Source organism: Trachemys scripta, chromosome 1 (genome assembly GCF_013100865.1).
Source record: "Trachemys scripta elegans isolate TJP31775 chromosome 1, CAS_Tse_1.0, whole genome shotgun sequence".
Lineage (NCBI taxonomy): Eukaryota > Metazoa > Chordata > Testudines > Emydidae > Trachemys > Trachemys scripta.
This window is the reverse complement of record NC_048298.1, coordinates 224,032,232-224,053,991: the sequence shown is the minus strand read 5'-3', so window position 1 is coordinate 224,053,991 and position 21,760 is coordinate 224,032,232. Positions and strand designations below refer to the sequence as shown.

General features: G+C 43.9%; 1 protein-coding gene across 1 annotated transcript in view; it reads right to left on the bottom strand.

Annotated features, from left to right (window-relative positions):
* The window catches only part of DHRSX (dehydrogenase/reductase X-linked), a 228,468-nt gene that overhangs the window by 44,010 nt on the left and 162,698 nt on the right, over positions 1 to 21,760 (bottom strand). Inside the window, exon 5 of the mRNA XM_034757540.1 lies at positions 13,456 to 13,663. Coding sequence (XP_034613431.1) covers positions 13,456 to 13,663 — 208 coding nt within the window. The remainder of the gene's footprint in view (positions 1 to 13,455; positions 13,664 to 21,760) is intronic.

Below are 21,760 nucleotides of genomic sequence, written 5' to 3'. Positions count from 1 at the left end.
TTTTTTTTTTTTTTTTTTTTTTTTTTTTTGCATTTCAAAGATGGTAACTTTACCAGGGTACAAGCTGGGCCAATAATAATAAAAACAATACCTAACCTCTTGTATATGGTCATTTTCCATTTAGTAAAACCATATTAAAATTAACTCACTCCTTGAGTTATTTGTAGTGCCTAGTACAGATCCTGAAATTATTATTTCTTTTCTTGCTGGGATCTGGAAGGCAATGGAGACTGGTGATGAACAATATGCTGTTACCAGTTCAAATCCAGCCAGCTTAATAATGACCAAGAGTTACTATCCTTGGATGGTCCATGTGAAATTAGTTGGGCTCACTAGGAGAGGTGTCTATATAACATGTTTTCATCCTCTGAGCTGCTGAGTATCCTCAGCTCCCATTGACTCAATCAGGCTGTCTTAGCAGAGAGGTCAAGGCTTGAATACTATTAAGACTGAATGACTCTCCACCCACAGAGCTATTTCCAAAAAAGCACTGAGGACATTGGCAGGACTGAGAAGAAACACTTGCACTATCACTATCCATTCTATATAGCGATAAAAAACGTCAGTCTCTAATACTAGCAGTAACAACAACAACAACAACAAAATCTGCTCTTTTCTTTTTAATTATCTCTGCTTTTTCAAAGTTGGTGTTTACATACCCTGGGTAAGAATACAGCAGAGGACTCACAGAGGTACATAGCCACCAAACCCATTACGTTAATTTAGTAACAGAATGAATAAGAGAATGGCCAGAGGAGAAAATGATTTACTAAAAACACTCAAGAAATCTCATGAAAACCCCACTTCCTCTTAGGACACAGATGGCTGAAGGAGGGAATATAGCTGAAACAGGTACAGACACAATTCAAATGCCTGAGATTTTTGGACCTCAAGGATGATCCACTTCCCAGACGCAATGCCTTTATGAAGGCCTTAGTTATATAAAGCTGCATGTCACCAGAGGCCCCCATCCAGCTGTCCGAAAAGATGTGGGATTAATAAAAGTATGGAAAATGGAAAATAGCTTGTGCAGAGGGGATTTTTATTTATCAAGTCTAAAATGGCAAAGTTCAGCAGACAGTAAAAGCAAAAAATAAAATGTTTCCCTTTCCTTCTTACTCAGAATGATATTTGATTTGAGGCTTGTTTTGTGCAGTCTTTTCTATCAAATACTTTTGGTTCGACTTTAAACTATTTGTGGCACACTAAAATTCTATTCAAACTGTATAAAGCCAATAATCCAACCTCACCAAAGTCTTAAAAATGTCATTTATGATTCATATATGTGTCTTGAGAGCCATGCAGTGCAGCACAAGTGGTCTGTAACCAACATTTCAAAAACTGCTACCACAGGAGACAGGGGGAAAGAAGTATTGTTGTCACCTTCCTCCCATCCAGTAGGTTTTAAATTTCCAAAATACTTTGTCACACTGAATCACAGTAAGCAGATCCCTGCATGATTTGTGATGAAAAACCAATTATTTCCAAAAACAGCGGCAAGGTGGAAAGTGGAGATAGAATGTGCAATTACACATGAGCATTTCAATCAAAGCCAGGACCAACAAGGTATGTATGAAGTCGGCAGAGTAACTCATCAAAGCTTAAAAATGCTTCCAAACAATATTTTAAAAGTTTCTTGGCCAAATCTTGAAAATCAATATATAGCACAAGTACCTGGGCTGTGAAACACGATGCTCTACAAGTGCTGGGGAGAAAGGACCCTTCTCTCAGGCCATGTAGCCACTCCATGGCCGCTGCTGCAGCAAATTTTTGCAGCTTTAGGAGCCCCCATTGCTCTTAAGCTCATTTTCGTCTAAGACAAGGGCTGATCAGGCAACTTAGTGATGAATCCACTGGTCTGGGCCTTACTCCTCCCTCGTTACCAAACCTCTCCATATTAGAGCACTCAAGGAAACCACATGGAATCTCTGTGTCCTACTTCCAACATGGTGTCTCCAAATCCCACCTCCTTCACCCTCAATGTGAATTGAGTGAACAAATGCGCTTGTTCTGTTGTGCTTGGGGATCTCACTATCTAGACGCAGGGTGGGTGGGGGAAAACATTTGAGTACACAAATCACAGTCAACCTCTGGAACTCCTAGCCAGAGGATGTTGTGAAGGCCAAGACTGTTATGTAAAGCCTCTGCTCAAATGCGATTGTAAGATCTGTAACTTGTATCATTAAGTTCTGCAACCTTTTTGCAGACTTTGTAACTTCAAAGGGGTAGCCGTGTTAGTCTGGATCTGTAAAAGCAGCAAAGAGTCCTGTGGCACCTTATAGACTAACAGACGTATTGGAGCATGAGCATCCGAAGAAGTGGGTATTCACCTACGAAAGCTCATGCTCCAATGCATCTGTTAGTCTATAAGATGCCACAGGACTCTTTGCTGCTTTTGTAACTTCAGTTATTGTTAGCACAGCCTTTTAAGTTTTGTAACCTTTGCAAGCTCTGTAACCTTTTCACGTTACCACTTGTATGAATTTCCAAGCTGTGTAATATCCCATCACACAATCAGAAAGAGTGTGAACAAGGGAGTGTATCTGGGACTAGGTGGAGAGGAACTGCAAGGAGAAAGGAGCCCAGAGACAGAAGCCAGGTGTGTCTGATATAATCTGTCCTGAGAAGGCAATCACGAAGAAGAACCTGGTATGCATGAAAGGAACTGGCCTGGGAATGCTTCCCAGTGATGGACACAGAAGGGAAACTCAGTGTACGCGACAGGAGCTGCCCAGTTCCAGAAAAAGGAAGCAGCCATGCACACACGCAGCTGCTCAGCAGCCTGGATTCGTGACCGCAGGCGGACACACCAGATCTCCCACGCTTCGGCCTCTCGGTCTCCATGCTGTCTCCGGTAACTCTCCGCCTGTGTAAGTGTGTGGGTGCATGAGGGTATGAATGCAGTGAATGTGTGCGTGTCTGAATAAGCTCCATCTCTTTTCTATCTGACCCAACAGCGGCAACGTAATAAAACTAATACAAGTGTGACCCTGGGTTGGTTTTTAGGGGAACACAGATAACATTAGTGGTGGAGATGCTGGGGAACCACCGATAGGGTACACTAGTGGAAAGGGGTGACAAGGAGTAGAGAGTACATGCGGCGCCTGCTCCCCCTTCCAGGTACACTAGAGGAAAGGGGTGACGGAGTAGAGAGCGCGTGCGGAGCCTGCTCCCACTTCCTGATTTTGGGCACAATGCCACTGTTTAGAAAGAGAAAGAGCCCCCCCCCCCCCAAATCCACAATGGAGGGGAAAGTGGCAAAAATTCCTCTCCTCCTTCTCTAGGCACATTTCAAGGTTGCTGACCATGGGTCCCAGGGGCGGTTTCATCAGGGGACACCATGGTAGACATAGAAGATACATACCAGAAATATTTTGAGCTTTATCATCCGGATTCAAAGACTAAGGATCAGCCAGCAGCATGGTTGCTGTGGCAAACTTGTTGTGCTTGGCAAACTGCTAAAGCTGACTATAATTCTGAGACTATGCAAGTGAAGCAGGAGTTGGAGCGAGTAAGGGCAGAAAGGGATATGTGGAAGGCACAGGCACAAGCGGCAGGGGCAAGTTGTCAGCAGCTAGCAATCTCCTCCGTCAAGGCTACGGAGAGAGCTGACCAGGCCGAGGAAGAGAGGGAACAATCTAAGGAGCTGGAGGTCCAGGTGGAATGTTTGCGGGGATTGGTGTTAGAGCAGGGGACCCGTCCGGGCGGGAGAGCAGCAGGACCCCTGGGATGGGGACAAAGGCGCCACTCCAATATGACCTCAGAGACTGGGACGGGGACAGATGGTATGATCCCGACCCGGGATGGCCACCAGATGGGCCAGGAGCTCAGCCCGCCCCGGTGGCAGCTGTGCAATGGTTAACTTTCCAGCATGGCCCCCTGACCCAGGGAGGGAGCCCCGGACCAGTAACAGAGGTAACCATGCAGGAAATAGCCTTGACCCCTGCGGACTTCTCTTTCTCAGGGGTTAGGGCCAGCTAAGGCAAGCACATTTTCGGAATGGGCATATCAGTTTCTGATGGCAATAGAGGATCAGGGGTTAAAACCAGAGGAGGTTAGGAAGCTGTTGAGGATGGCATCCACAGTACCGGGGTGCGATATGGGAATTGCACTGCGAACACAGGCAGTGGCAGTCCCCGTTTGCGCTGGTTCGTAATTTGGCTCAAGGAGAGGCACTGTAGGAGGTTAGCCGCCAGTATGCAGCGGGCTTTCCTGCTCCAGGGGAGGCCCCTGACGTTTTTGTGGAAAGAATGGTATTAGCGGGATTGTTAACTGGGAGGTATCCAGTCCACATCCAGGAGGAAGCGATCCTCAGGACCCTATCCGAGATTGGGGTCCCAACGGCCGAATTAAGGCTTATTGCAGCAATGTTGCCCAAAGATGTTCAGATGGCTATGGGAGTGTGGAGGCAGGGAGAGCCCCTAAACATATCACACCTTAAGGAAGTGGCGCGCCAGGCCACCAGAGTGGTTGGTCAGCCTGGAACTGGGGCTCCTGCTACAGTTGCTATGGCCGCAGCTCCAGCACCTAGATACAGGCGCCTCCGACCGGACACCAATTGGCTCCGCATGCAGTTGTGGATGGCCTTGAAGGACCAGGGGGAACCAATGGGCTAATGGGACGGGAAGCCTACGGAGTCCCTAGCACTCCGCTGTATTCAGCTGCGGTTGAAGGTCCCGGAGCCAGGGGGCGATATTGGGAACAGAAAAGCAACCTCAGATTAGGGGAGCCCCGACTCCGTGAGTTCACTGGGAGAGGGAAGCATCCAGGAATGGGCCTGGGTGGGACTTCGCCAGGTGGATTCGGGAGGAAGGTTGCGGGTGCGCCTTCGGGTGGGGGGGCCACATGAGCACTAGATTTTGTGGCGCTGGTGGACACCGGTGTGGCTGTCTCACTGCTTCCCTGCCTCATGCCGGGAGTGCCAATCCAGGGTACCATTGAGATCCAGGGATTTGATGGTACCTTGGCAGAGGGACAAGTGTTGGGATGACTGATCACCTGGGTGGGGAATCTTACTTGAAGATGGCCCTGGATTTATAGCCCCACAACTACAGAACCAATTTTAGGCATAGATTGCTTGCGGGAGGGAGGAATAGTGGTTGATTGTACTAACAAAGGTTTATGGAGGACCCCAAACTCCAAAGAAAGACTGGACCCCTGAAGTAAGGCAGGGAGATACCGGATTGCTGATGCGTAGTATACTGGGGGTGGCGGTAGTGACTGGGGATAGCAGGGAGGAGTGGAGGAAGCGCTTTCCCCAGACATGGGTGGCCCACAAGCTGGGCTGCAGTAAATGGACTGGGGAACTAGTGAAAATAGAAGTACCAGCGGCCCTCCCACAGAAAGAATATCCTATCCCCACTGCGGCACACCGGGCTGTAGCAGAGATAGTCAGGGAGCTGGAAAGACAGGGAGTAGTGAAAAGAACGACTTCCCCCTTTAACTCCCCGATATGGCCTGTGAGGAAAGCCAATGGTGTCTCATGGAGACTGTCGACTATCAGAGAGTCAATGCGATGACCCCTTAGTGGGTGGCAATAGTCACGGACATGACCCAAGTGTTACAAGACATACCAAGGGAAGCTAAAAGATTTTCTGTATTGGATTTGTCTAATTGTTTCTTTGCTATCCCACTCGAGGAAGGATCGCAGGACCAATTTGTGTTCCACGTGGACAGGGTACAGTATTACTTTACTCGTGTACCTGAGGGATTTCATAGCGCCCCCGCTATTGTGCATAAGGTAGTGACCAAAATGTTAGAGCGTCTCCCTCTAGGGAATAAGGCGTGGGTGGTCTCATATGGGGATAATATCCTGGAAATGGGAAGTGGGTCCATTGGGGACAGCTCAAGAATGTACAGGGGATGACCCCGACTCCATGTTCCTCTCTACGATAGCCTATAGTTTACGTTTAAGTCCTTTTCGCAGTTTCTGTTTTTTTTTTTTTTTTTTTTTTAGAGCACCAGAAAGAGCTGGTACCAGCTGAAGAACAACTGAAATGTACCATGGTGCATCATTGCGACAAAACTTCTAGGTTGTCTCATGTTCTGTGTTTTGTGTTTCATGTTTTATGTTTGTCTTGTAGTGCTTGTCTCATTGCTAGCATTACGGTGTATGGTGTTTGGGAAGAGGGAAGATACATATTAGGCAAGGAATAGCAACAAACCATTCTCACAGCCCTCTTTAACTCCAACTAGATCCGTCCCTCTCCTTACCCCTCCATCTCTTGCCATATTGCCAGTCACATACCTATCCCCATGGGGGCCACGTCCGTCCAAAAGCCTGTGATAACTACCCCCTTCACCAATTGTTTACCTCCTCACCAAATGTTCTGATTTTCATCTAAATGTTGTACATGAGAAGGGCTGTTTGATGCTCATTGTTACATCCTCCCTTCAATATTTTGATATGTATTTCTGTTACTGTGGACGTGCTACGTGTAATGAAAATCTGGAATTGTTCCGGCAGTTGAAGCACTGGCATGGATGAGTGGAGGCATGCTGTCCCCCTTTGGATGGTCACCACAATTTGGGGTGACCAAGGAGCGGGAAATGTTATGTAAAGCCTCCACTCAAATGCTATTGTAAGATCTGTAATTTGTATCATTAAGTTCTGCAACATTTTTGCAGACTTTGTAACTTCAGTTATTGTTAGCATAGCCTTTTAAGTTTTGTAACCTTTGCAAGCTTTGTAACCTTTTCAAGTTACCACTTGTATGAACTTCCAAGCTGTGTAATATGCCATCACACAATCAGAGAGAGTGTGAACAAGGGAGTGTATGTGGGATTGGGCAGAGAGGAACTGCAAGGAGAAAGGAGCCCAGAGACAGAAGCCAGGTGTGTCTGATATAATCTGCCCTGAGAAGGCAATCACGAAGAAGAACTGCTATACATGAAAGGAACTGGCCTGGGAATGCTTCCCAGTGATGGACACAGAAGGGAAACTCAGTGTACGTGACAGGAGCTGCCCAGTTCCAGAAAAAGGAAGCAGCCATGCACACAGGCAGCTGCTCAGCAGCCTGGATTCGTGACCGCAGGCGGACACACCAGATCTCCCACGCTTCGGCCTCTTGGTCTCCGGTAACTCTCCGCCTGTGTAAGTGTGTGGGTGCATGAGGGTATGAATGCGGTGAATGTGTGCGTGTCTGAATAACCTCCATCTCTTTTCTATCTGACCCAACAGCGGCAACGTAATAAAATTAATACAAGAGTGACCCTGGGTTGGTTTTTAGGGGAACACAGATAACAAAGACTATAATAGGGTTCAAAAAGGAACTAGATAAGTTCGTGGAGGATAGGTCCATCAATGGCTATTAGCCAGGATGGACAAGGATGGTGTCCCTAGCCTCTGTTTCCCAGAAGCTGGGAATGAGTGACAGGGGATGGATCACTTGATGATTACCTGTTCTGTTCATTCCCTCTGGGGTATCTGGCATTGGCCACTGTCGGAAGACAGGATACTGGGCTAGATGGACCTTTGGTCTGACCCAGTATAGCCGCTCTTATGTTCTGAGGTAATACAGCTGGTCAAAAATGGGGATTTTATCTGTAGACAATTTTGATTTTCAGTGGTAATTTGAAAACTGAAAATTTTCAGCTGAAAACCAAAATAGATCATCCAAACATCAAAATATTTTGAGTTGTAAATGCTGCTGTAGTGCCTCATGGGAACTGTAGTTCCAGTGCCTCAAGCTCCCATTCTCCTCTGTAGGCTGGGCTCTCTGGTTGGAGTATATCTCCCATGATGCACAAAAGTCAACCCCCTCGGAGAGTTGTGATGGTGCATTATGGGAGATGTAGTCCGGCCAGGGAGCCCATCCCATGAAGGAGAATAGGGACGTGAAGCAACCGAACTACAATTCACAGGAGGCATTGTGGCAGCATTTCCAAATCAAAATATTATAGTTTTCAGCTAAAATAGCTCATTTTTTTGGCATCTGGGTTTTCAATGAAAATTTTAAATTTTTTTTTGTTGAAAACAGACACCTTTTACAAAAAATATTTATTTAGTCAAAAACACAACAGGCTTGGCAGAGACATTTTTCTACCAGTCTTATATGAGCAATTAAAAATACACACTAGTTCCAGTTATTCTGAGGGTACATCTACACTACAGGGGGGAGTCGATTTAAGATACGCAAATTCAGCTACGTGAATAGCGTAGCTGAATTCGACGTATCGCAGCCGACTTACCCTGTTGTGAGGATGGCGGCAAAATCGACTTCTGTGGCTTTCTGTCGGCGGCACTTACTACCACCTCCGCTGGTGGAGTAAGAGCGCCGATTCGGGGATCGATTGTCGCGTCCCAACGGGACGCGATAAATCGATCCCCGAGAGGTCGATTTCTACCCACCGATTCAGGCGGGTAGTATAGACCTAGCCTGAGAGATATAACCTTAGGTGCCATTTCTGGGAATGAGGGGTTATTCCACACTTTAATTTAAAACTTCACAGGCAGATGGTTTGGATAAAATAAGAAATTAGTCCTGTCTTCCCCCCTGTACCTTCACCAAAACTTCACCAGTATTTTTTAACTGAACTAAAACCAAACTATTTTAAGATATGAATAAACTGGCACAGTGTGAATGGTGTCTGAGGCGAGGCATCCAAGTATGACCCCATCTGAGGCAGATACTTGGGCAGCTGGCCTATTCCACCACTCACATTGTCACAGCTACACTATTTTTAGTGTGTTAACTTGATCAGAACTAGTGTGGGTATGCCTCCTCAAGCTGGGAATTACATCTCCAGCTCCAAGTGTAGATGTACATTGAAACATTCTGACTGACCCAATCTAATAGTTTTTGTTCATATTATCTCAACAATTCTCATGGGGCAAGAAAATTGTTTCCCACCCACCTCCAGGCACAACTTTGTTTTCTGACATGCAGAGAATACATTCATGGAGTACACTACTCTATAAAGAGGTATTATTCAAAATGTGGATGATGGAATATGATTCGCTTTAGGGATCCCTATTCCCTATGTTGGCTCACGTGAGATCTGTTGAAAATGGACTGGATCTGAAAGACCACATAGACGTTTGATGTTCTTCAGTATGTTCTTCAGCAAGAGGATTGTGAGAACAGTCATTGCTCTTGTGAGTTTACCTTTCCAAAAAAACACATGAAACAAGCTATGCTTTGTCCAGTGCCGGCTCCAGCTTTTTTGCCACCCCAAGGGGCAGGAAAAAAAAAAAAAAAAGAACCCGATTGAGCTGCTGCCGAAGTGCCGCCGAGGAACAAGACAGCAAGTGAAGGACCCGCCACCGAATTGCCGCCGATCTGGAGCGTGCCAATTGAGCTGCCGCCGCCACCGCTCCGGACCTGCCGCCCCGACAATGGATGCACTGCCGCCCCTTTCCATTGGCCGCCCCAGACACCTGCTTCCTTCGCTGGTGCCTGGAGCCGGCCCTGGTTTTGTCAATGTGGAACAAGATGTGTCTTGTCATAGTGTACCCAGACAGCGTGCCCGGTTAGTGAGAAATAAACATTCAGAAGAGAGGAATTGGGTTGGGGGGAGGGTAGAAGGGCAAGAGGATGAGAAGCAAACAGAGAGTGAGGAGGTGAAAATGGAGAAGAAAGTGGAAAGGAGAAGCAGAACAAGCAGACAAAGAAAACAAAGGCAAGGACAGAAATCGAGAGGCAGAAGCTAAAAGACCAAGAAGATAGAGAAATAAATATACAAATGAAAAAAAGATTAAAATGTAAAATTAGAAATCAAGTAAACAGATTAAAGAGAGAGGAAACAGAGGGAAAAGGAATGTAATACAACAAAGAGATCAAAAGAAAAAAAGATGCAAATTAATAGATATATAAAAGGGGGAAAGGAACAGGAGAAAAACATGGAGAAGTCAGAGAACTAGAAGCACAAACATGAGAAAGAGAAACATAACAAGGGCCACTGTATATATTTTATGTAACTTTATTCACAGGAAAGAGACCATTTTAAAATCATTTACCCTCCTGTTGTTTTGTGGCCAGTGTACTCGATGTGGTTTGTGACGTCAAACCAGAATTTTGGGCAGTTGGAGCATGAGAACAGAGGTATAGGGCAGATAAAACAGATTATATCCAACTAGCATGGCCTCTGCACCAGAATGACATGCAAATTCGTGAAAGCGTTCCATTTAAAAAAAAGAAAGAAACAGAAGAAAAATTTAACAAGGAGTCCACAGAGTATGGAAAAGGTGACAGAGGAAGTCTGGTGGAGCAGAGAATTTAACACAGGTCAGCTCCCTGGCTAGTACCCTACCTGGTGTTTGTGCACCAAAGTAGTGATGGCCTTCTACCTTTCTCTCTGATGTCTCAAATGGAAGGATGGGTCTCTCCTCTGGTGTTACTAATGGGTCACCAGGTTGGGCACCACCAATTTAAAATCCCAGAAATGTCTTCGGATGGATGAGTACATAATAAGCAGTTATCCCTGCTTCTATCGACATTTCTACCAGACTGTCTCAGAGACAGCAAACAGAATAGATCATCTCCCTTTCAGTAAATTGCTAACTCTCCTGATAATATGGGGTATGTTCAGCCAATCAGAAAACCAGAACCAATATCATGTGACCAATCAGAACCAACTAAAGGCAGCTCAAAATTACAAAAAGGTATGTGAAAAATAATCTCACAGATTTTGCAGTCATCTTCACTGCAAAAACAAGGGGTGATTTTGGCACTGTCTCTTGGAAAATGTGGCAGTTCAGCAGAACAAATGGACAGAGATACACAGTGCCATAAAACTATGTTGGCTTCCCTGGGGCATTATACACATACACACACACACACACAAAGCATTTGCATCTTTAAAAGCACTATGGGGACTCACTCCTCACCAGGTGAAGTCCAAGACGGTGTCCTAAGTAGTGTGCAGTGGAGCTTTAAGAGTCCTGTGATGTGAAATCTCCCAAGAGCCATGAATGTTACTGCACCATGTAGGCAGGAAAGGGTGAGGTAAGGGTGGTAAGACTACTTTAACCATGATTCTATGGGTTTAGGTCATTATATTACATTAGAAAAGTAGCCATAATCTGTGAGGTTAGTACAGTATTTTAAAAAACTTTTAAAAGAAAGAAATAGGGGGAAATCATTAGGAATTAGCACAATGAACGATACCGTAATGATTATTCTGGGATTTATTTATTATAGGTGTGAAAGTTGTTATATCCTACTCTGAATCAACACATCTCAAGTCGTATACAATTTCTGTGTATTTATGATACCGTAATAGTTCTCCATGCTGGCATAGGGCCAGGTTATTGAACTCCCTTACATCGGTGAGCAGTTTCTTTCTCTCTCTCTCTCATACACAACTAAGTTCACTGATTTGAATGGGGCTATTTGTGTGAGTAACTATTCATCTGGCACTTGGAAAATAAGTGGAGATCCTCTCCTATCTGGGGAGAGGGCTGTCTTTTCACAGATGTAGGTCTGGAGTTCAAATTGCAATTCACTTCTTGAAATCATTGGTGGGCATATATATATATGATAGATCAGAACTCTCTATTCAGGCAGAACTCCCACTGGGATAGAAATGCACAGAACTGGCCAGATTCTGTCCTCATTTACAACTGTGCAACACCAAGACTGCATACTAAAACTCACTGGCACTTTTGCTGCAAGATTTTTCCTATACACATTAAGCCACAGCTTTTCTAAATTAAACATTTATGTTTATATCTCCCTGAAAAAAAAGAGTTAATAACAATGAGCTACTGGTAAAATACATCCTAAACTAAAGAGGTTTCTCTGTAATAAAGGAAGCTGTTGTTATCTAGAGACATAGCAGAGCTGCATTAAATGGCGTCATCCAGATCATAGACAATGAATTACAATTGCTCTGCAGAGATTATGCAATATACTTGTGATGAAATGGATAGCCTAGAATAAAATCAGATAGGAAGTCTTGACAAGTTTAATGTGGTGTTCACATGTGAAATATTCCAATAAAAGACACAAGCCGTCTGGCTTTAGGTTTCATTCCAAAATGAAACCTCAGACCAGGTGCCTCAAGGGTCATAGGGACTGAGATAGGACTTGATATGGAAATTATGTGAAATGCTTAGTTTCAGTATGAAACCAGCTGAAACTCTATGACTTTGACTGCAAGGATAAAGCCATTTGAATTAGTTAGTAAATCGTGCTTGGAAACACAATTCTCTCTCTCTCAAATTAATTAAATAACTTTTAGGCAGTTACTTATGATACAAGCAACCCTGTTTCACTTAGCATAAAAGTTTGTATTTTCTTGCACAAAAGAGAAAACAGAGTCACATTGTCTGCTATTTGGAAAAATGCTGCTATGCAGCACCTTTTGCCCAGCTTAAAAAAAGGCATTAATATACTTTTGGATTCTATTAACCCCTTAATCAGTCAACATTTTTGGGAAGTTCAGAAGACATGGGGGTGACAAAGCTAGGAAGCGGACAAAGGGACATAGCCAGTATGTTGGGTGTGGGTAGATGGTTGCAGTCAGTCACAGGGGCTGATCAGTAAGGCTGCAAGCAGAACAGGGAAAGCTGGCACAGTGTGCGGAGTGGGAGTACTGTGTAGCTGGAGGACAATGGAAAGAGAGCAGGAGCAACTGGGCAGCAGCTGTAGGTGTACACTTAGGGAAAAGGCAAATAGGCAGGGAGGACAAAAGGCTTAGCAGGGATATAGTATGCTAGCTGTGGAGGAAAGCAGGAGAAGCAGGCAGGGGGCTGGGTTATGGTACCTGAGCAGGAGGAATGCCATCTGCAACATGATGCAGTGGCAGCCAGCTGGCAGGGTTTCTGAGGAGAAGCTTATACAGAGTGCTTCTGGCTAGTTAGAGAAGACCTGTGTGCCAGCCAGTGGAGCTGCCAAGGAAGAAGAGGCAGACAGTGTGTGGGTGGAGGAGAAGCTAAAAGCCAGCCAGCCAGGCAGGAGTGGCTGGCTTTGGCAGATCACAAAGTTTCAGTAGTCCAGAAGCACTGAAACCCTTTAAGCTAAGAATGGCTCTGGCATACCACAATAGTAGTGCGTTACACTGGAGGGGAATTATGATGGGGCTCTGTGCCGGCATCTGCCTGTGGATCTGGTTGCAGGGCAATTACCTGAATCCAGAATCCATTAGTATTTATCTATGCCATTTTACAAAGCGCCAGTTACATGTCCTGGTTATGGAGTCAGTCTAATGTTTTTTTATACCACATTCATCACAATTATATAAGAACCGAAATGAGCCCAATGATTTTCAAGGCCTAATGTAAACAGGCTCAATTTATAAATGTGTTTATATGCTATTTTTCTTTCCTACCCATGACTGGAAGGGTTGCACAAGCCAAAAACTATCACAGCATTATGAAAGTTAATGGTATCAGCAATTATTTGAGCCTCTGGTTAACAAAAATCACAGTTGACATTGAATGACAATTTACACTAACTCTAATCTATGCAGTCTTATGGCAGGCCAGTGCAAACAGAAAAAAGATATTTGTACCTGCTTTGTAAATCATTAAGGTGCAATCTCCCTACATAATGGGTGGCTGATGAGACAGTGATGATTCTAGCATTGCGACTGCGAGTTCCTGATTGCTTCAATGTTTCCAAGAGAAGGTTAGTCAACAGGAAATGTCCCAAGTAGTTCAAGCCAAAGTGCTCCTCAAATCCATCCTCTGTTTTCCTTTCAGGGACCAGCATCACCCCCGCTAAGGAAGAAAGTGCAGAAAAAGTGTGATGACTTCAGAGACTGAATGACAATTCATGACACAAAAGCAACACAAAACTCCTGCTACACATCTTAAACACAACTTTCAGCATGACAGATGATTGGTGATTGCAATTGTGAACTGTAAAACTGACACTGATTGACTCCCCTGGAGAAAAATGACAAATTCCAGACCTCAGTTATCGAACTTGAAAATGGATAGAATCATCCCTCCCTTCCTCCGGCATTGTAAGGATGAATTAGTAAATTTTTGTAAGGTGTTTTGAAAATGATGGGCTCAATTTAACCTTTGGGTTTGCACCAGCTCTCAAACCTGTGGGCCCCTGGCAGTGGTAAGTCCATCTGGAGTGGGAATGCAGAAATGCAAAATGCTCCCTGCCACCCTACCAGTGGGCAGGGCCAGGCTAATCAGCAGATGTGCTCTTCCAGGAAACTTTTCTATTGAATCCTGGCTGCAGTTTTAAAAGCTCCCCTCCCCTAGGGGCAAATCCCCATCCCCACAGCTGTCTCCATGTGTGGGGGGAGCTGGAGCAGAAATAAATCTACCCCGATAAGTATTAACAAAAAGGTGTATATACACACTCACAGAGTTTTATTAGGAATCATTAGGGAAATACATACTGTATATATCTATATACACAGTATTTTCAAACTTGGGTGCTTAAAGCTAGGCTCCTAAATCCATAGTTAGGCCCCTATATAAAAGTGGTTTAATTTTCAAGCAGCTGCATCTCTTATTAACTTCTCTGGAAACTGAGGTTGTTCAACACCTTGGAAAAATCAGCTCAAAGCTTCTATTTAAATGCCTAATTATGGATTTAGGAGCATAACTTGAAGCACCCAACTTCAAAAATGCTACATGTATCAGGGTGATATGGAAGACGTACCGGTATGTATAAAAACAAGAAAAAAATTGAATTCAAAAGTTATGAAATACATTTCATTTTTTTTAATTCCTGCACAACTAGATTTCACTATTGAGAGAATCAGAGATGCATATTGTTCATGTAGTTAATAGTTTTGAAGGTTTTCTGCTTTTTCTCTGAAACACTAAGTACCATATGATGGGAAGGTTAACTGTGCTCTCTGACATGAAAGAATATCAGATTCCTCCCAATGATGCTTCACATTTCCATTAAAAATCTTTTACCAAGAGACAGATGGCTGATGGCATACGAACCTCCCAGTCTGACTTGCTCCTACTGTGCTTTTGTATCACTGCTTCCTTTTTGGGGTCCAATTGCCAAACAATGTCATTATGCTACAGGGTGCTTGGAAAGAATGGAGTACTTTTTTGTATGGCAAGCTCTGGTAGCAATTTTTTCTAATACATATGTAATTCTTACTCCTTAATGGGCCTATACACTGAAAAATAGATGGCTGTGTGTGACAGTCTGGAATGGGGCATGAGCATTCTGTAAGAGCAGAGATAAATAATTGTACCATTTCTATGTACAGCTCTTTTATACAGTTAGGAAGAGAGAGAGGAGGAGGAAGGGGAAGGGAGTAGAGCAATAGTGGAAGGAAAAAGAAAGGGAAAGGGAAAATGCAGGGGAGAGGAAAGCAGAGGTGAGGAAGCAAGAGAAAGGTGGAAAGAAGACAGAGCATGGGTAGGGGGGAAAAAGAACAAAGTGGAAGGAGTGAGTAGCTCAGAAGCTATAGTAACATGCTACTATACAGAAGACATAGACTGAACCTCGGTAAAGTCCCTCTCACTTTGCAGGCTGATGGCATAAGGAAACTCGATAGAAATGATCTGTTTGGGCTCTCTGAAGACCCTGTTTGGCAGGTTATTCTGATATTTTTATGAATCTCTGAGATCCCCGAAATGGGAGGAGCATTCCATAGCCAGTTCATTGCAGTTCGTCTGCATGTCAGTTCATATTTTTTATAATTGCGGTGTCTAGACCGCGGGGCTTCTGTTGTGCTCTTCCATTTCCTCAGCTCCACTGAAGCATTGTTATTCAGGGCTGATGTCCTCCATGGAGCAGCAGGGTGGAGACACCCTGAAGCTGGAGAAGGGAGGAGGATTCCCCCTTCCCTACCCCACAAACCAGTCCAGCCATTTGGGCCGGGTACTGGCAGGAAGGTTATAGAGCAACTTCAAGCTGAGACAAGCTTCCTGCAGAATCCATTGGCTCAGTTGGGGAAGGCTTAGTTTTGGGCCAACCTGGTAAAGCTGGGGTCCCAGTCTGAGTCTCAGCTGCAGTGAAGTGTCAGGAATGGTGAGTCCTGTCACATGGGAGCAGTGGCGCTCAAACACAAGCTTGGGTTGGAGGAGAGAGAGAAGTGACAGTCCTGCTAACTAATGATAATTTTCAGAGTAGCAGCCGTGTTAGTCTGTATCCGCAAAAAGAACAGGAGTACTTGTGGCACCTTAGAGACTAACAAATTTATTTGAGCATAAGCTTTCGTGGGCTACAGCCCACTTCATCAGATGCATGCAGTGGAAAATACAGTAGGAAGATATATATATACGCATAGAGAACATGAAACAATGGGTGTTACCATACACACTATAAGGAGAGTGATCAGTTAAGGTGAGCTTTTATCAGCAGGAGAGAAAAAGAACTGTTTGTAGTGGTAATGAAAATGGCCCATTTCCAGCAATTGACAAGGAGATATGAGGAACTGTAGGGGAGGGGTGGGGGAATGAGCATGGGGAAATAGTTTTACTTTGTGTAATGGCCCATCCACTCCCAGTCTTTATTCAAGCCTAGTTTAATGGTGTCTAGTTTGCAAATTAATTCCAATTCAGCAGTCTCTTTTTGGAGTCTGTTTTTGAAGTTTTTTTGTTGTAATATTGAGACTTTTAGGTCTGTAATCAAGCGGCCAGGGAGATTGAAGTGTTCTCCAACTGGTTTTTGAATTTATAATTCTTGACGTCTGATTTGTGTCCATTTATTCTTTTGCGTAGAGACTATCCGATTTGGCCAATGTACATGGCAGAGGGGCATTGCTGGCACAAGATGGCATATATCACATTGGTAGATGTGCAGGTGAACGAGCCTCTGATAGTGTGGCTGATGTGATTAGGTCCTGTGATGTTATTCCCTGAATAGATATGTGGACAGTAATGTTGACAACAGTTTAAGTGCATCAGAAGGTAGGAGGTTGATCACAGAGGGCCTTGCACATCCAAAATAAAGTAAATGTGAAACTCCAAGCGCTCCTTCTGAACTGAACTGGATTATTCTGTCCCCCATTCAGCGTGTAGGAATCAGACACCGCCCACAGGGCCAGGGAAAATTCTCATGGCACAGACACAAGTAGGTTTGCCAGGTGTCCTGTTTTCAACCGGAACACCCGGTGGAAAAGGGACCCTAGTGGGTCCGGTCAGTACCACTGACCAGGCCGTTAAAAGCCTGGTCAGCAGCGCAGTTGGGCTAAGGCAGGCTCCCTGCCTGCTGTGGCTCTGTGAGCTCCTGGAAGCAGCGGCATGTCCCCCCTTCCAGCTCCTACGCTGCCCCTGCCTCAAATGCTGGCTCTGCAGCTCCCATTGGCCTGGCCGTGCCTCTGTGTAGGAGCTGGACGGGGGACATGCTGCTGCTTCCGGGAGCTGCTTGAGGTAAGTGCTGGCCAGAGCCTGCACCCCTGACCCCCTCCTATACCCCAACCCCCTGCCCTAGCTTGGAAGCCCCTTCTGCACCCAAACTCCCTCCCGGAGCCTGCACCCCATGCCCCCTCCCGCCTGCCCTAGTTCTGGTCCCACTCCAGCCCTCCAAACCCCTCAATCCGAGCCCAGACACCCTCTCACACCCTAAAGCCCTCATCCCCAGCCCCTCCCTACAGTCTGCATGCCCAAGCCGGTGCATTCATACACCCCCACACCCCAGCTCCCTGCCCAAGCCCTGAACCCTTTCCTACCCACCAAACCCCTCATCCCCAGCCCGGAGCCCCCTCCTGCACCCCAAATACCTCATCCCTGGCCCCATACCAGAGCCCATACCCCAGGCCCATACCAACACCCCAACCCCTTGCCTCAGCCCGAAGCCCCTTCCCGCACTCTGAACCCCTCATTTCTGGCCTCATCCCAGAGCCCTCACCACATCCTGCACCCCAACTCCCTGAGCCAGTCTGGTGAAAATGAGCAAGTGATTGAGGTTGGGGTGAGCAAGCAATAGAGGGAGGGGGGATGGAGTGAGTGGGGAACGTGGCCTCAGAGAAGGGGCGTGACTGGGGCATGGCCTCAGAGATGGGGCAGGGCAGGGGGCGGGACAAGGGTATTCAGTTTTGTGCGAGTAGAAAGTTGGCAACCCTAACCAATGGGCTGCTGTAGGCAGCTGTATGCTGTCCCCATGCCAGCCCAGACATAGGGGTGTGTGTTAAGATAGAAGAAGACAGAGCTGTGACGCTTGTTTCTATAGACATTCTGGCTTCCGTCACAGGCCATAGGCAGGCCCGGGGAGGCTGTCATAACTTAGAGCTAGAGCTATGCAAATAATGGATTTTTCAGTTCACCAGCAACTCTGAAAACTCAGGAAAAAAACATGTGTTTTGTGTCAACCCAAAACACTACATTTTGTGAAATTTTCAGCAAATCAAAAAGTCAAAAATATTTTTGCTTGAATAAAACATTTCATTTGATGAAAAATGAAATTTTTCATTTAGATTCCGAGCATTGAACATTTTTGAATTTTTTAAAATAAATATGAGGAAATTTCTAAATGAAAACTGGTTAAAGCTGAAAAATGGAAATGCTTTCATTAGAAAGTGTCAAAATGAAACATCTAATTTTGTTAGAGGTTTTCTTTTTTCTACACACACAATTCAGCGAAACCAACAGGCATTCGCGAAATGTTTCAGTGTTGCTGAATTTGCATTTTTTGCCAAAAAATGTTTAGGATGAAAAATTTCAACCAGCTCTAGTAGAGCAGCTCCAGGGCTGCACCAGGAGACGTTTTGAGCTCTGGAGATGCATTGAATTTGGTGAGTGCAAAGAGGGCTTAGAGATGCCTTTGCATTCCACCCCCACACTGGGGTCCACCTTTTGGGCTGCACCTCCAGGAGGCACAGCACCAAATCTGAGCCTATGCCTGTGATCCTGATGAGGAGGGAGAGAGCTCACACCCACTCATGGGGGAAGAGGGGGGATTTCTAAAGTATAAATTCATCAAACTATTTTATTTTGGTCACTGCTTAAAAGTTTCCTCTTTGCAGAAATTCTTGTTCAGTCCTTGAGCAGGCAAAGTCATTTCTGCTAGAATGTCTTCCTCCGCCTCCTCTCTCTCTCTCTCTCTTTTTTTTTTAAAGAATTTGTTAACTAATATTAATCTAACAACAAATTTGACAAACTGAGATTTTTCAGTATTCAACAAATATTTTTCCCCATTCTCCGAAAGGCTTTGAAGAGATTCACATCAAGGTTAGTGAAAAACCTTTCCTGCAATTTGAGGAAGAGCAGTTTTAATGTCCATAGCTACAGGAAGACAGAGCATAAGTACAGTGAACAACTGAACCGGGTCGGTTTTCTGATAACAGGGTAAACCTCACAAGTGTAACAAGCTCTCTTTTTTTAAATTATTAACTAACTAACATTCAGTAGGTATTAAGTGGTACACTATTGATTTTCTTTTGTTCAGACACATCATCAGCTTTACTCATGGGCCCTGAAGGGGTGAAGTAAAGAACAAAAGCTATTTCTATTTTTCCAATAGCTCAGAGACTATTTGATGCCAAGAACATGCAGCATTTCCTTCTTATATCCTCACTGCAAACTACCTGGAGCTGAGAGGGATATTAGTATTCTTCTGATATGGAAACCATATAACAATATCTTTCAGACTCGTTTCATTACAAATTGCCTTGGGACTAGTAATTCTCCCCAGTGTTTTTAGAGTGGCTTTGAAAGTGGATTTAAAGAAGAAATGGCAACATACAGACCACTAGCATTCACAATCTCTGTTTTGATTCAACTGTCTTATATGTTATTTTCTCTGATTCAGCTGGATTGACTCCAGAAATCTTTGTTTAAACAGACATCACCAATAGAAATATGACATTCGAAAATGAATTAATAACTAAGCTGCTAATGGGGCTTTTGCTATGTGATTGAATAACCATTATTACTGAAGTATCCAAGCAGAGGACTGACAGCATGCATACTGAGAACCGCATAAAATGCCATGCTGCCATGAGATTCTGCAAAATACATAATTAGTAATAATAAATTAGCACAAGCAAAAATATTGTACTTCATTAACTGCCCTGAAAGACCATTCTTGTAAAGATAGTTATAGTCTAGTGAGTTGCATTTAGAAGTATTGTTGTATACATAAAGGTTTTAATTAGCTACACTTAATAAGAAGGCATTTATAATGATTATCTTCTATGAATGGTGAATAATGGGGAGTTTTTGCTAAGTTTTGAGATATACAGTTGCTCAATGAGAAATGGCATTGTGAAGCGCCTTGTCTTTTTTTCCTAAAAAAACCTCTCCCTTGGCTGGGGGGAGGAAGCCAATGAAAAAAGCGTTTTATTAAAAGGCTGGCTTATCTCATACTAGTCCATCGTGCACATGGCATAACAAGAGGTTCAGGACTGGCATAGTAAGTGTTACAGGTCAGGACCAAGGAACCTTCACAGAACTATATGTAGGAACTTACACAGTGGCTGGCTGTTCTAGAGTTGATTATAAGCATTGCTACTTTGCTTTCATGAGAAATGAAATAGTGTAAGTAAATGTATTTTAAAAGCTTTAAAACAAAGGATTTATTAAAGAAAGACTGTTATTTACAAAGAGTTGCTCCAATTTGTTTTGTTTTAAAGATATTTATATTTCTCAAATTTTACTTTAAATAAATCAAGCATGGCACAAAACCACAAAAGATTTAAACTCTCTCTCCCTTGGAGTAATCAACATGTCTCCCTTGCCTGCCTGTTTTCAACTGGCTCAGGGAACAGGAGTCCCAAGGACAGCTGTGCAAATAATAGGTTTTTCAGTTTGCTGATGGGTGGGGATAATTTCTGGTTGAAGTCAAAACAATTATTTTTATTTGCAAATTGAAAAGTAAAATATTTAATCTAGGACTGAACAAAGTTAAAATGTTTGATTTTGATTTTAACCTTTTTAAATATTTGATTGTTTTGGCTATAAAAATAAACAGGAAATTATGAAACAAAAAATTGTTTCAAACTGAGAAACTGAAATGTTTAAATTTAGAAAATGTCAAAATGAAACATTTTGATTTTTTCAGAACTTTTTTCTCCCTGACTGAAACAAAACCCGACATGAATTCATGAAATGTTTCAGTGTTGCTGAATTTGCATTTGTCATGAAAAAATTTCTGACAAAAAATGTCACCCAGCTCTGAGGGCATTGCTACTGCACCTAAGTCTCCACCCATGGCAGCACAAGGCAATGCTAGGCATTGAGATGGCTCAGTTATACATATTTACATGCAATTCACTTTGCAGAGAAGCTGAAACTCTCTCTCAAAGTATTTTTCACAGGCTTTATATTATTCCCAGATGTGCTATCCTCTGGTTTACAAAGGAAGAGTATGTTCTAAAAAAGAAATTCGAGGGGGAACAATGAACAGAAGGCTGTTCCACATGAGAGGACAAAGGCATTGTCTACACATAGTTTTTATACCAGTGTAACTATTTCGGTTAGGGATGTGATTTTTTTACCAACATGGTCATGCCCACTACGCTAGTACAATTTATATAGTTCCAAAATAGTTATACCAGTGCAGTCCCTATTGTGCACACAATTATGCTGGTAAACAGGTATCTTATACTGGTATAGCTTGTTCCCCTTCTGTACAGGAATACCAGCATAAGCACCTTTATGCCAGGATAACTGCATCCACACTATGGGGTTGTACTGCTTTAATTATACTGGCATCTTTATACTGATATTCTACACACAAAATCTATGTTAAAAGAACATTATTAAGGTTTCAAAGTCACTCCATAGTTGGGAAATGCGAGAATGAAAGTTACCTGTGGAATCATAATTTGGCCCACTTGTGCCTATACATTATGATACAGTCTTTAATTAAATGATCACATAGTATTTTTTCTACACAGGGGGTTGCACAGGTAACCTTAATTCTGTCATTTCCTAACAATT